General features: G+C 51.8%; 1 protein-coding gene across 3 annotated transcripts; it reads right to left on the bottom strand.

The window, feature by feature from the left end:
- Window positions 1–6,188: 6,188 nt before the first annotated feature.
- Window positions 6,189–11,598, bottom strand: CHCHD5 (coiled-coil-helix-coiled-coil-helix domain containing 5). 3 transcript variants are annotated; one of them, XM_055123457.1, is made up of 4 exons: window positions 11,475–11,598; window positions 8,786–8,926; window positions 8,516–8,678; window positions 6,189–6,341 (listed from the first exon to the last, which is right to left on the bottom strand). In XM_055123457.1, the coding sequence occupies exons 2-4, from the start codon at window positions 8,812–8,814 to the stop codon at window positions 6,318–6,320; spliced, it is 216 nt and encodes a 71-aa protein (XP_054979432.1). In that variant the 5' UTR covers window positions 8,815–8,926; window positions 11,475–11,598; the 3' UTR covers window positions 6,189–6,317. The 3 variants fall into 3 exon arrangements, with proteins under 3 accessions (XP_054979432.1, XP_054979434.1, XP_054979431.1); XM_055123459.1 differs by having other exon boundaries at window positions 11,504–11,525; XM_055123456.1 differs by lacking the exon at window positions 11,475–11,598 and adding an exon at window positions 10,904–11,057.
- Between the last annotated feature and the right edge of the window lie 2,398 nt (window positions 11,599–13,996).

The raw sequence follows: 13,996 nt of genomic DNA on the forward strand, positions 1-13,996 counted from the left end.
CTGGGTGTGACCCAAAAAAGCCAAAAACCAAAACCAAACCAAACCAAAACAAAACAAAACCCCCACAAAACCAGTATCGTAAACCACAACATCTCAATCAGTAAAAATCAAGAATAAGTATAGGATGTACCAGAAAGTAGTTAGCACTATTTAGTTTGGGGGCCACACCTGACAGTGCTCAGAGCTTCCTCCTGGCTTGGTGCTCAGGGATCACTCCTGGTGGGCTTGTGGGATGATATGTGGTTCCAGGGATTGTATCTGGGTCAGTTCCACCAAGAGAAGAAGGTGGTGCCCCAGAGCAAGGGTGGTAAAGAGACTTCACAATGGTGAGCCCTTGGTATCTTCTGAAGTTTGTGCCATGTGAAAGTACTATTTCTTTCTGAGTCTAAGTAACTCAGAAAGAAATAGTGTCACTAGTTTCACTAGTGTCGATGTGTGTGCACTGGGAAACCAGAAGGGCGAAATCACCTGGGATAGAGGGAAGGCTGAGGAGGGCGGTGGCAGCAGCAGAAGCAGAATCTGAGCCCTGCACAGGGCCAGAACGGGACCTTCCAAGATCTCAGATACAGACAGTGGGCAGGGACTGCCATGCACAGCTGGGGCCTGCGCAAGAAACGTGAGTGCAGATGAAATTTTGGATGTTAGCTCCTGACCATAGTGGCTTGTGCTTCTTTGTCCCCTGAATTATGACACATGACACAGTGATGAATAGACTGTTACTCTGTCCCTCTCAGGGATGTGATGAAACTGTGCAGTATTATGTGTACTGTGGTTGTGGTTTCGTTTAACTGACGGGTGGGGCGGGGGAGGGTGGGTAGCACACCCAGCAGAGCTTCCGGCCTACTCCCAGCTATGTTTTCAGGGGTACCCCATAGTAGTGCTTGAGGAACCATGTAGTGATAGATTGATAGATCAAAATGGCCTCTATCCTGCACAGTGGGTGCTCAAAGTCGAGCCCCGAAATCTGCTTTTGGTGATGAATTCATTGCTGTGCTTTACGTGAAGACAGAACTCGTTTGAGGCCAGAGAGATAGTACAGCAGGTAGGGCATCTGCCTTGCACGTTTGATCTGGGTTTGGTCCTCAGCATCCCATACGGTCCCCTGAGTACTGCCGGGAGTAATTCCTGAGTGCAGAGCCAGGAGTAATCCTTGAGCATCCATGGCTGTGGGTGGCCCCAAAACAAACAAATGAAAGATAGAACTAGGTTGGGCTGGAGAACTGGCTCAAAGGCTGAGTGTATGGTCCCCTGAGCATCACTGGGAGCGACCCTGGGCAGGGAGGCAGCAAACATCTCAAGAGCACTACCAGGTATGGACCCAAACAAAACAAAAGCAAACCATGGTCCTGTTTGCCTTTTTACCTTGGCAAAAGAATTTCATGACTTTTCTAGGAGCTGAGACAATAAAAGTGAGAATGGGTATAATACCCACACCAGCATGACTCAGAATCACCAAGTGGCCACTAATACTTTAGTGATGAGTGAGAGGACAGCTATAACTGCATTAGAAAACAGACCACAGTGTGTACTAGGCAGAGATATACGAAAGCACTTATGGAGACTGGCTGAGTTTGGGATGAGACAGGAAAGCACTTAGAAATAAATGGAAGCTTTCTCTGTCTCCCTAGGGGAGACACCAGAGCTTGGTTGAAAATAGCAGCCCCAGAACTGACGTCGGGCACAGCAGCTGAACAAGCACACATTTGATTGCTCCCTGGGTTTCTCAGTGAAATGGAGTCGTCACAGTTCACAATTCAGAGTGAAACAAAATCTCCTGTGATCAGCACGGCTGGTAGCACCACCGATTCAATCCAGTCTAACAGAGGATCACTCTGCCTCCAGAGCAAACGCATGAGGCAGCAACCACACACCCTCTCCCCAGGCCTTGAGTAACTGATGTGAAAACCAGAGTTTCAAATCATCTTAAATAGGGGCTGGAGCAATAGCACAGCAGATAGGGCATTTGCCTTGCACGTGGCCGACCCAGGTTCAATTCCCAGCATCCCATATGGTCCCCTGAGCACCACCAGGAGTAATTCCTGAGTATAGAGCCAGGAGTAACCCCTGTGCATTGCCGGGTGTGACCCAAAAAGAAAAAATGAAAAAACAAAAAAACAAAAATCAAATCATCTTAAATATAGTTAGGGCACTTGCCTTGAACATGGCCAAATAAATTTAATCCTCGGTACCCCCTAGGGTCCCCTGAGCCCACCAGGAGGGATCCCTGAGAGCAGATCCAGGAGTAAGCCCTGAGCATTGCCAGCTGTATTCTAAAAACAAAGATCAAGTCATCATCTTAATTTCTATAGTTCTAATGAAACCTCAGAAAACATAAAGGTTTGCTGATCTCTTATCCCCCAAACTAGACTTGGCTTATTTATCTGCATATTTGGCAGACAGTACAGATGTAAATTTTGGCACATCCCAATCAGTCTACAAGCTTTTTGCCCAAGAAAATGAGACAGTCTTACTTGTTTAGAGTCTTAGACATCTTGTGTTTAATACTGATCAAAAGCGGTGTGATGCGTGTACCTGTGACATTGAAGACTGTCTAATGTGCATTTTGGGTGTTTCCAGCTTCTCAAAATTATACAGAATTGAATGAAATTTTTTACTTTATTACATAAAATTCATTTTGGGCTCTGCACTCAGCAAGCCCAAATCATGCTGGATTCCTGGTTTCAGTCCAACTAGATGAGGGTAAACATCCACTCAATAAAAGCACTTATCATGGAATAATGAAGAGTGCCCACTTTGCACCAAGTGAAAGAATCCTTCCTAAAATACAGTGGTTCAGTGAACTGTTATTGGAAAAGAAAACAAAACCAAATTATCTAACTGTAACTTTTAATTTTTTTAATTAAAAATTGTTTGTTTTGGGACCAGACTCTGAGGTGCTCAGGGCTTACTCCTAGCTCTGTGCTTAGGGATCATTCCTGGCAGTGCTCAGAGTATCATATAGGGTGCCAGGAATTGAGATTGGCCATGTACAAGGCAAATGCCCTATCTTACTCTGGCCCTATTTTATTTATTTACTTATTTGGTTTTTGGGTCACACCCAGCGATGCACAGGGGTTACTCCTGGCTCTTCACTCAGGAATTACTCCTGGTGGTGCTCAGGGGACCATATGGGATGCTGGGAATTGAACCCAGGTCAGCCGCGTGCAAGGCAAACGCCCTACCCGCTGTGCTATCGCTCCAGCCCCCTTATTTTATTTTTAAGGTTATTTTTTCTTCAAGTGAATAAAGTCCATGTTTTGAATGACTTTTGTTTTTTGGGGGTAGGGGCTGGGCCATACTTGGGGATTCTAAGAGACTATTTCTGACTCTGGGATCAGAAATGATCCCTAATGGTGTTCAGGGGACCATATACAGTGTGGAGAGTAAAGCCACATGCTAGGCAAGTGCTTTACCTCTTCTCCGGCTTGTTTTTCTATATCTTCTGAAAAAAATGTCATCTATTTAATATTTAAGACAATATATGCCTTACTGTATTTACATTCTTCTTTGTAGGTTTTGCATTTATGTATATTAAGGACATACATGTACCAATAGGACTGGAGTGATAGTACAGTAGGTATAGGACGTCTGCCTCCCAAGAGGCCGACCTGGGCTTGACCCCCAGGACCCAGTTGGCCTCTAGCCTGACCGGAATAAGCCCTGAGCATCAACGGGTATGGCTCCCCTCCAAAAAAGTAGTATACATGCTGGAGGCCTGGAGATGGTTCAAAGGACAGGGACAGGGTCCAGATCTGAGCCCTGGTATCACATGGGCTTCCAAGTACCACTGGCTGAAGGCCTGGTGGGTCCCCTCACAGACTAAAACAAAAAAAATGTACATGCTGCCCTTCCTGATTTCTCAGGTTTGTGTTCTCAAGGCAGAGTCTTCGCTTCCTTTTTCCTCTTCCTTTTTGGGTCACACTCAGCAATGCACAGGAGTTACCCCTGGCCCTGCACTCAGGAATTACCCCTGGCGGTGCTCGGGGGACCATATGGGATGCTAGGAATCAAACTCAGGTCAGCCATGTGCAAGGCAAACGCCCTACCTGCTGTGCTATCGCCCCAGCCCTCCCTTTTTCCATTTTGCTGATCTTAATTTCCCCGTTGTACCACAGAGCTGAGTTTGAACTGAGTTTGACTTCTTCGTCCAAACCCAGACTTCTTCGACAAAATCCTGAAACGAACGGGTTGAGGCTCTTCTTATTCCTGGAGCGAGCAGATACCACTGGGCTACACTAGCATGCAACAGGGATGACTGGAAACGTAACTGGTGCCCGCTCGAGCAAATCGAAGATCAACGGGATGACAAGTGATGACAGGTGATGATCACGGAGCTATTATGGCCTCCAGTCACTTCTCCCCTATGCACTCCAACACCGGCAAGGTCAGAGCACAGCTGTTGAGACCAGACTCTGCTCTGGGGAGCCCCATTGCCCAGTTTTGTTGGTAATGTTCTAGCCTTCCCTTCAGCCGCCCCCACACATCATATGCAGGCCGTGATTTCTGGCCTGTCAGTGAAGGCAGGGATCGGAATTAACTTGGATTCGACCTGGATCATGTCAATACCTCACTGATCAACTTTGTTTTGCTTAAGGAAAAAACGCTATTTTGACTCTCACAGCCTCCCCAGACTGCAATCACTATTTACCATCACTCATTTCAATGACAGGTTCAACAGGGTGGAGACACAGGACAGACATAAGCTGAGTGAATGCAAATCAGACGTTTTCACAGTGAAAAATAATTTCACAAAATAGAGATATTATTGTCAAGCGTCTCTGACCCCGAACATTCAGAACATGGGAGGAATTCATAGCAACGGATGAGTTATCCACACAAACACATGAGCCAGGTGGAATCTTAAAACGGCTGCTTAAATCTGGGCACAAGCTCCTTACAGCCACAGTGAGTCTTCCCATCTCGACTCTGGGCTGGCCTCGGAGAATGCGGTGAAGATGCCAACTTGGACGTCTGCCCTCTTGCTCTGCTGGAGTCTCGAGTCTACCACATCAAGAAGCTGGTCTGTGCCACTGGAGAGGCCACTGAGGCGTGCTCTCCAATGCCGTCTCCAGCTCCACCTGTCTGTGGCATCGCACTTCTTTCACCGACTTGGAGCAGAATCCACTCAGGGTTATGCCGGCAAAGTGGGGCTGGCCTTACATTGACACAGAAAGATGAAGGTAAAATTCACGACTCGGGGAATGAACTTGGGCCTGGCGAGGCACCAGACCCAAGCAGCCCATTCAGTAAAGAAACATCCCAATCCTCTCTCCATGACTGCGTTTCTGCGGTTTCCTCAAGAATAAAGCCAAGAGACTAGAGAGGTAGGAGAGTGGGCAGGGTGCTGAACTTGCATAAGGCTGACCCAGGTTGGATTCCCTGAACTGCCTATGGCCCCTGGGTCTCACCAGGAGTGATCCCTGAGCACAGAGCCAGGAATAAGCCCAGTGTGGCCCCAAATACAAAAACAAGAATAAAGCCCAGATTTTTTTCATCTGCACCACTAATCCCCATGCCACTCAATCACCTGGTTCTGAACTCTGGAGAAAAATGATGTGCTGCTTATGGTCCCTTCGGTCTCCAGTTATCAGTGATTTCTTGGTCAATGCTACTGTGGCAGGAGGAAGGGCCTCTCCACTTCCACACAGCAGGAGTGCCGGGAGGGCTACTGGCAAAGGTTCCAAGGGGAGACAGGGTTCTCTCAGCCCCAGGAAACCACAGAGCTCCCGCCTTTTCCATCCCGAGTAAGCCATGCTCTCTCTTAACACACATCTCTCTCTCCTTCCCCTCACATTTTTTATTAGTCTACTTTTCTTTTGTTCTTTCTTTTTCTTTCTGTTTTTGAGCCACACCTGGCAATGCTCAGGGGTTACTTCTGGCTCTGCACTAGGGAATTACCCCTTGTCATGCCTGGGGGACCACATGGGATGCTGGGATTGGAGTGGGGTCAGCCGTGTATCAGGCAAGTGCCTTGCCCACTATACTATCGTTCCAGCCCCACTGAGTGAATTTCTTCAAATAACACTTTACTTCATGAAAAACCAGACACGCAACGGGCTTCAGTCCTCTTCTAGAACGCTCTGTGGCACAGTGGGTAAAGCAGGGAACAGAGGCCCAGGGTTTCTGCCGCTGGAGCTCCGAGGTACAACCCCTGGCCCCCATCCGCAGCCAAAAGCAGAATCAAAACCTGGCAGACAAATTCTTTATTTACTGTGAGTCCCGATGTCCAGGAAACCAGGCCCATGTCCATGGCCCCTAGACCCCATCTGGCCACTCTTCTCGGTGGAGGTACAATGTCTAGTTTTCCTTCAACAGTTTCAGGAGGCAGGAAGTGGCGGGGCCTGCGGAAATAAAGACATTAGCACCCACTAGCACCTCTCCCGTGCCCAGTCCGGGACCCCACTGGAGTGACCACAAAGCCACACAGGGTCCAGCTAGGCTGTCTCCTGAGCGGGGTCACAGGGAAGCACCATGGCAAGTGAGGGAAGACTTGCTGTATTTGGGAAGCCCAAACCGGGGGCCTGAAATCATTACAGTGACCCAGCAGCAAACCCCTCAGGGAAAACTCTGCTTCCTGTATCAGGCGAAGTGAAGCGAGTCAGAAAGAGAGGGACAGACATCAAAGGACTGCACTCATTTGTGGAATATAAAGTAACATAAAAGGAGACTAACACCTAAGGACAGTTAAAATAAGGGTCGGGAGGACTGCCCCATAGCTTGATAGCTGATCTCACACACTGGGGGAAAAGATAGCTGGGATGGAGAGAGGAGCACAAAGTAAATGGTGGTTGGAGGGATCGCTCGGGATAGTAGATGCATGTTGTTGAAAGTAGACTATGGACCAAACACGATGGCTGCCTATTACCTGTATTGCAAACCATTAACACCCAAAAGGACAGAGAGGGTAAGAGTGAAAGAGGGATTGTGCCTGCCACAGAGGTAGGAGGTGGGAAGGGGTGAAGGTGGGGGAGGGATACTGGGAACATTGGGGGTGGAGAATGGGCACTGGTGGAGGAATGGGGACTTGAACATTGTTTGAAACAACCACGAAAGTCTGTAAGTCTGTCAATGTATCTCACGGTGAATCATTAAAATAAAAAAAATTAAAATTAAAAACAAACAAAAAATCAACTCTGCTTCCAGGCAACAAATGAAAACAATATGGCCAGTGTTGCTTGGCCCCATAAAGCAAGCCAAGCCGGGGTCAGGAGCAGCGCTGCGGGACTGGGGCGGAGCCCGGGGCTGGAGCTCACGCTTGGCTCATCACACTGAGGCTGGAACAGGAATGAGCCCCATGGAGGTGGAAGGGCGATCAGGCAGCAGGAAGCTGCCGAGACGCGGCGCTGAGCCCACGTCCGGCATGTGTGAGGCTCTGGGTCTGCCCAGCCCTGCTTAGAGCAGCAGCGCCATCGTCGTGGAGCACATAAGCCCAGACCTCGGAGACACATGGACAGGGGGAGACCGCACCAAGGCAGAGGCTAGCACCCTGCCCGGAAGGGGGAAGCAGGGAAAGGGAAGACTCGGGAATCTGCTGCCCCATCTCCAGGGGCCCCAGTGGCGGCACGGGGAGATCAGGCTTTTAAACTGGCGGAAAGGAGGGGCCCTGGTCATGTCAGGAATCCCACCCAGGGCCTCGCACAGGGGAGGCCCAAACCTCTGCTTCAGCGTCCACCAAAAGGTCTCTAAATAGAGCTGAGCATGGTCAGGTACCACCGAGCTTTTGTCTGGTTTGGTTTGGGGGCCACACCTGGTAGCTCTCAGGTTTTTCCCCCCAGGGTCTGTTCTCAGGAACTACCACTCCTGATCGTGCTCAGGGATCACTCCTGGAGAGTTTGGGAGACCCTATGCGATGCTGGGGATTGAACCCAGGTCGGGGGCGTGCCAGGCAAGTGCTCTGCCCACTGTGCTATCACAGTGGCCCCCAGGGTGACTGGGATCCGGGCCTGAGTAGACATGAGGTACAGCCCTAAAGAGGAGAGAGAGAACCAAGGCTAGGATGGGGCTTAGAGCTAAGAGATGGCTCCTCTGGAAACCAGTAAAGGTGGGGCCAATCAAGGGCCTTTACAGGAGGTGCTGAAAGATGGGCGGGACTTTTGTCTTGAAGACTCCCAGTCCAGCGGGGGCCGGGCAGAGGGGAAGCAAGAAATCACAGAGCTGGTGCTGCTCCCCCAAAGACACGTGCTGTTAAAATGTTGGAGATCTGTCGTGGAAGAACTAGGAACTGGAGCACAGCTTCCCATTGTCACCCTATGCCAGGGAGCCCAGTGGGCAGAGAAGGAGGGGGCACTGGAGGCGGCGGGCAAGGTCAGCGAGGGGCACAGCGGGCATGAGTGGACGCAAAGGGAGGCATCCACTCAAGAGGCCACACCTGGGGCAGGATCCTGGGTGGGAAGCAAAGCAGGGCTGGTGAAAGGTGAAGGTCTGTGTGGGGCAGACCGCGGAGAGGCTGTCAGTGAGTCCGGAGCGCGCGCCTGAGGGGCAGAGGGGCTAGAAGCAGCGAAAGCCCCCTACTCACCTCCCCCACGGGTGACGGGGGCAGCCGCACCTGCTCGGCGCACTGCAGGAAGCGGTGCACGTGCTCGGCACAGTTGCCCACGGCCTTCTCATTCTGGCGGAGACACTCCTCGAATGCCACAAAAGGCTCAGCACAGGCCTGGCGGATCTGCCGGATGATGGGGCTGCGGGTGGGGGGGTTGGGCAGGGCACTTCAGGGCTGGGGGCCTCGGGGTCACGGCCCATCCCCCTCCCCCCTCCCCCCCGCTGTCCGGCCTGTCCCCACACTCACTGGGAGGATGTGCAGCGGGCAATGCTCATCTTGAGGTGATGGCAATCGCGCTGCCAGGACTCGGGCTTGGTGGCCACACACTGTCCATACTGCTCCAGCTCGCGGCCACAGTACCGGGCGGTGATCTCCAGGGCGGCTTGCCTGGGGGACACGGCAGGCTGCTGTGACCTGGGGACTCGGGTGGGTCTGGGAGTCTGCAGCTCCTGGGATGGGCGCAGAGGTGGGGCTGGGGCCCTGGGGGCTGGGTACTTCTGGGGAAATCACCGAAAGCCCTGGAAAAACCTCAAGCTGTCCTAAGACATGCATCAGGGAGGTGCTGGAAGACAGTTCTTGAAGTCCAGGCAGTCCCCCAGTAGGGCTCGGAATCATACAGAAGACTAATGCCTTAGAAATAAAATTTCAAGGGGCTCGGAGTGATAGCACAGTGGGTCGGGCGTTTGCCTTGCACGCAGCTGACCAGGTTCAATTCCAGGCACCCCATATGGTCCCCTGAGGCCTTCTAGGAGTGACTTCTGAGCACAGGGCCAAGAGGAGCACCATGTCTGCCCCCTCCAAAAAAAAATTAAAAGAAAGAAAAACTCAAATTCTAGAAATAACCTAGAACTTGGAGTTCTCAAAAGGCAGGGTTTTCTTGTGGTGTGGGGGGACCACACCTGGCAAAGTTCAGGGGTTATTTTTTATTTTTTTTGCTTTTTGGGTCACACTCGGCAACGCACAGGGCTACTCCTGGATCTGCACTCAGTAATCACTCCTGGCGGTGCTCAGGGGACCATATGGGATGCTGGGAATCAAACCCAGGTCGGCCGCGTGCCAGGCAAACACCCTACCCGCTGTGCTATTGCTCCAGCCCCACGGGAGTTAGTCTTGGCTCTGCTCAGAAATCACTTCCAGCAGTGCATGCAGTGCGTGGGGGACCATATGGAATGCTGGGAACTGAACCCAGGTCGGGCACAAGTAAGGAAAGCATCTTACCTGGTATACTTACCTGGTATACTATCTCTCCAGACCCCAAAAGTGAGGTTTTGAGGGGCTAGAGCGGTAGTATGGTGGGTATGGTGGGTAAGCCATGTGGTTTGGATGCCTGGTACCACATCCAGACCCCCAAGCACAACCAGGAGTGATCCCCGAGACCAGCAGGGTATGGCCCAACAAGCCTCCCACCCAAAAGTCAGGTTTTGAGGTCCAAGTGGTGAGGTCTTGAGATCTGGGTAGAGGCCTCTTGACCCAAGTCTTAAAGGTCTGAGAAACAGGGGTCCCGGAGGTGAGAGTTGGGTTTGGGGTCCCAGAGGAATGATCTGGAAGCTCTGGGCATGACTGGGACTCTAGGGTACATCAGGAAGGTGCTGTAAGTTGGTTCTGGGCTTGGGTTCGGGGCTGTTAGGGAACAGGTGAAGTATAGGGTATACTTGTAGGTCTGAGGTGCCACAGGTGAGGTCTGGACTACACTGAGGGGGCGGGGGTCCTGCAGGTGCTATAGGTGAGGCCTGAGTACACCGGATATGTGGGTATACTGGGAGAGTCTGTGGGTCCTGCAGGTGAGGTCTGGGGTGTGCTGCATGTCTGAGGGTCCTACAGATTAGTTCTGGGGAGTCCTGGGGAGTACTCATCTGTGAGCCCAAGGGTGATATCTGGGGGTGCCTACAGGACTGTGGGTCCTAAGGCGAGGCCTGGGGACAGTGGGGGGGGGGGTGTCTGTGGATCCTACAGGTGAGGTCTGGGGACATTAGGGGAGGTCGGTGGGCTCATCAGGAGAGGTCCGGGGTACACTGGGGTCTGTGGGCCCTACAGGTCAGGCCTGGGGACGCGGCCTTATCTGGACGGCTCTAAGGGGGAAGGTTCTGCGTCACGGGGGAGGCAGTCGGGGCGCTGACGCAGGCGCCCTGAAGCTACTGGGGTGACAGGGGGAGAAACTGAGTCTGGGTTCCGGGCGCAGGACCAGGGTGTCGGGCACCCAGAGCGGTCAAGGGTGCCCACGGGGCAGTCGGGGCGCAAAGGGTTCGGAGACGGGAGCGGATGGGCAGGGAGGGGTCCCGGCTGCCGAGGCCCCACACTGACCCCCCGGGCCCGAGCTCGGCGGGGACCGAAGGCGCCCGGGCGCGGGGCAAGGCAGCTACTCACATGTCCAGGCCGGCCGCTCCAGACGTCACGGGCCGCCCCGCCCCTTCCGCTCGCGGAGCCCCGCCCCGCCCCGCCCCGCCCCTCCCGCCGGGTCCGCTCTCCCTCCCCGGACACCGCCAGCGCGGTCCCTTTAAGCCCTCGCCGCGGGGGGCGCCCGCTCGCTCTGCGCGCCCCTCGGCCCTCGGCCGCTCCCTCCCCGAGCCCCGGAGTCACCGGAAGTGCCGGGAGTTGTCCCCTGGGTCCTAGAGCGAGAGCGCTTGGCCCTGCGCGTCCCCGCTCCCAGCTCCCGCCGCTGTTCTCCGCCTCGCAAGGGCCTCGGTGGAGGTGCGAGTCCCGCAGGAGCCGGACCTCCAGCCGGCTCCGCATGGGTTCTCCCCGAATTTGCAGCAGCACTCCGCCACCCCCGCTCCTGCTATACATTCTTTTTTTCTTTTTGGGTCACACCCGGGGATGCATGCACAGGGGTTACTCCTGGCTCTGCACTCAGGAATCACTCCTGGCGATGCTCAGGGGACCATTTGGGGTGCTGGGAATCGAACCCGGGTCGGCCACGCGCAAGCTAACGCCCTACCCGCTGTGCTCCAGCCCCTCCTACTGTACTTTTGGAGAGATCATATCCTGGTCCCTGGAGGCAGTCCACAAACTTGTTTTTCCTTGGCCTTTCCCCTTTCGTGTCTCCGGGTTGGGGTTCCCTGGATCAGAATGAGTCTCAGGCCCGCCATCTAGTGTGCAGAATTCTCCCGAATCGGTAGGGAAACCGAACCCCACCGTGCAGGTGGTCCTAGCATTTAAGAGGAATGAGAGCTAGTCTCGGCTGCAAAGTGATGATAACAGCGTTCTCTCATAGCACTTTTTTTTTCTTTTTGGATGACACCCGACGATGCACAAGGGTTACTCTTGGCTCATGCACTCAGGAATTACTCCTGGCGATGCTCGGGGGACCATATGGGATGCTGGGGATCGAACCCAGGTCAGCCGTGTGCAAGGCAAACGCGGGTAGCTGTGCTATCTCTCCAACCCCCTCTCATAGCCCTTTTATTGGTTTTTGTTTTCGCGCCACACTCGGCCATGCTCAGGGGTTACTCCTGGCTCAGCACTCAGGGTATCCCTCCTGGTGGGACTCGGGGGACTGATGCTGTGCATTGAACCCAGGTCAGCGTGTGCAAGGCAAGTAAGTGCAAGGCAAGATGCCCGCTGTGCTATCACTCTGGCCCCTCCTAAAACGTTGTGTGCAAAAGATGGCATTCAATGTTTCAAACAGAATATGGCACCATTTAGGAAAGAGGAAGCAGGGAAGGCTGAAACATATAGTTTATGTGATTTACATACGTTTTACATACGGAGCCAGTCTTGGGCCTCACACACCAGTTACAAAATTTGTTTGGGTTTGTCTGGGGGCTATGCCCAGCATTGCTCAGGATTTACTCCTGGCTCTGTGCTCAAGGGTCACTCCTGGCAGGGTTTGGGGGATCAAGGCTTCCTGGCTGCAGTCTTTCTTCCATCTCACCGCCCATTCAAAGGGCGTTATCTTAGGAAATCTCTCATTTAGAGCAGATAGTACTAGTTGCTTTCAGGAGTCTACCTGGTGGTGCTCGTCCTAGCAGCTTTAGGGGACGATGTGGTACTGGCAATTGAACCCAGGACTCCAAAGCCTGCACTCCAGTCCTTGGAGTGGAGGACTGGAGTCTATATAAACTCAGACTATACATTGGAGGCTAGGCCTCAGCTGTTTTAGTTTCCATCACAGAATTCTGCAAGCAGAATAGTTTAAATGCACACAAATGTATTCCCTCTGGGTTTAGGAGACCAGACATGAAAAATCTGGATGCTGGCAGGTTGGGAGAAGCTGAGGAATAATCTGTAGCCGTGTACTGGTTGCCAATAATCCTTGCTAGTAGTCACATCATTTCCATCTCTGCTGCCTGTTTTCACCTCACTTGCTTTGTGTTCCTGTTTCTCCTCTTCCCAGGGTGCCCAGTGCAAAATTAGTTGGGGGAGCACTTTGTCAACTCTGCACTTTGTCAAAAGCTGCACTTACACTGTAATTAGCTTGTAACTGACACTTGTAAATCGAAAGGCCTCTGGACAGACTGGAAACACCCTTACAGCCCCTGGGGCATTTATAATTTAGGTAACAGGGTTACAAGTGTCAATGTATAATGATGTGCCCTCCTGTAAGTTTCTGCATCTCACCTCCACCAAAGTGCCCAAGACTCCCCACCATTGTCCTATCATCCCCTCTGGTCCACTCCATCCCATCCCTGCCCCACCAAATCATAGTTTTGCAACCCGAGGCCAAAGTTTTGTCATTGTTGATGCTGTCTATTCCCTCCATACTCAGAGATGTGAGATCATCAGGCATATGACTTTCTCCTCTGACTTATTTCACTTGACTTGATGCCCTCCCATTCTACCCAAATTGCAGAGAACAGCATGATTTCATCTTTTCTTACACATGTATACCATTCCTTTGTGTATATAAGCCTTTTTTTTTTTTTGTATTAAGGTACCATCATTTTACAGTCAGCTAAGTTTTAGGTATACCATGTTCTAATACCAATTTCATCATCAGTGTCAGCTTCCCTCCCGCCCCCCCAGCCTGCCTCTTTAAGGCACATTTTTATTGGTTTTTGTTTGGGGGTCCCACCTGGCTCTGCACTCAGGGATCACTCCTTTTGGGCTTGGGGGACAAGGTGGGATACAGGGGTCAGTCTCATGCAAGGTAAATGCCATACCCATTTATTGTACTATCTTTCCAGCCCCAACAGGCACATTTTTAGATTTGGATGCTATAGTTTGGATCTCATGCTTTAAATTTTTTTGACTCTGAAACCACAATTCATTATCCACTCATTTGTTGTTGTTGAACATTTGGGTGGTTTTCGTATTCTGGCTATTGTACTAAATACTATGAGTACTAAATACTATGAGTACAGTATATCTTCTAGAATTAATATGCAAAAGCAAAAATAAAGAAATAGGAATATATCAAATTAAAAGATTTTGTGTGGCCAAAATCTCTCAGGCTGAAAAGACTGAAAATATTTCCACATAGAACTTCCAAGGACAGCCGAGATATATAAAGAACTCATA

The sequence above is a fragment of the Sorex araneus genome, chromosome X, assembly GCF_027595985.1.
Source record: "Sorex araneus isolate mSorAra2 chromosome X, mSorAra2.pri, whole genome shotgun sequence".
NCBI classification, from domain to species: domain Eukaryota; kingdom Metazoa; phylum Chordata; class Mammalia; order Eulipotyphla; family Soricidae; genus Sorex; species Sorex araneus.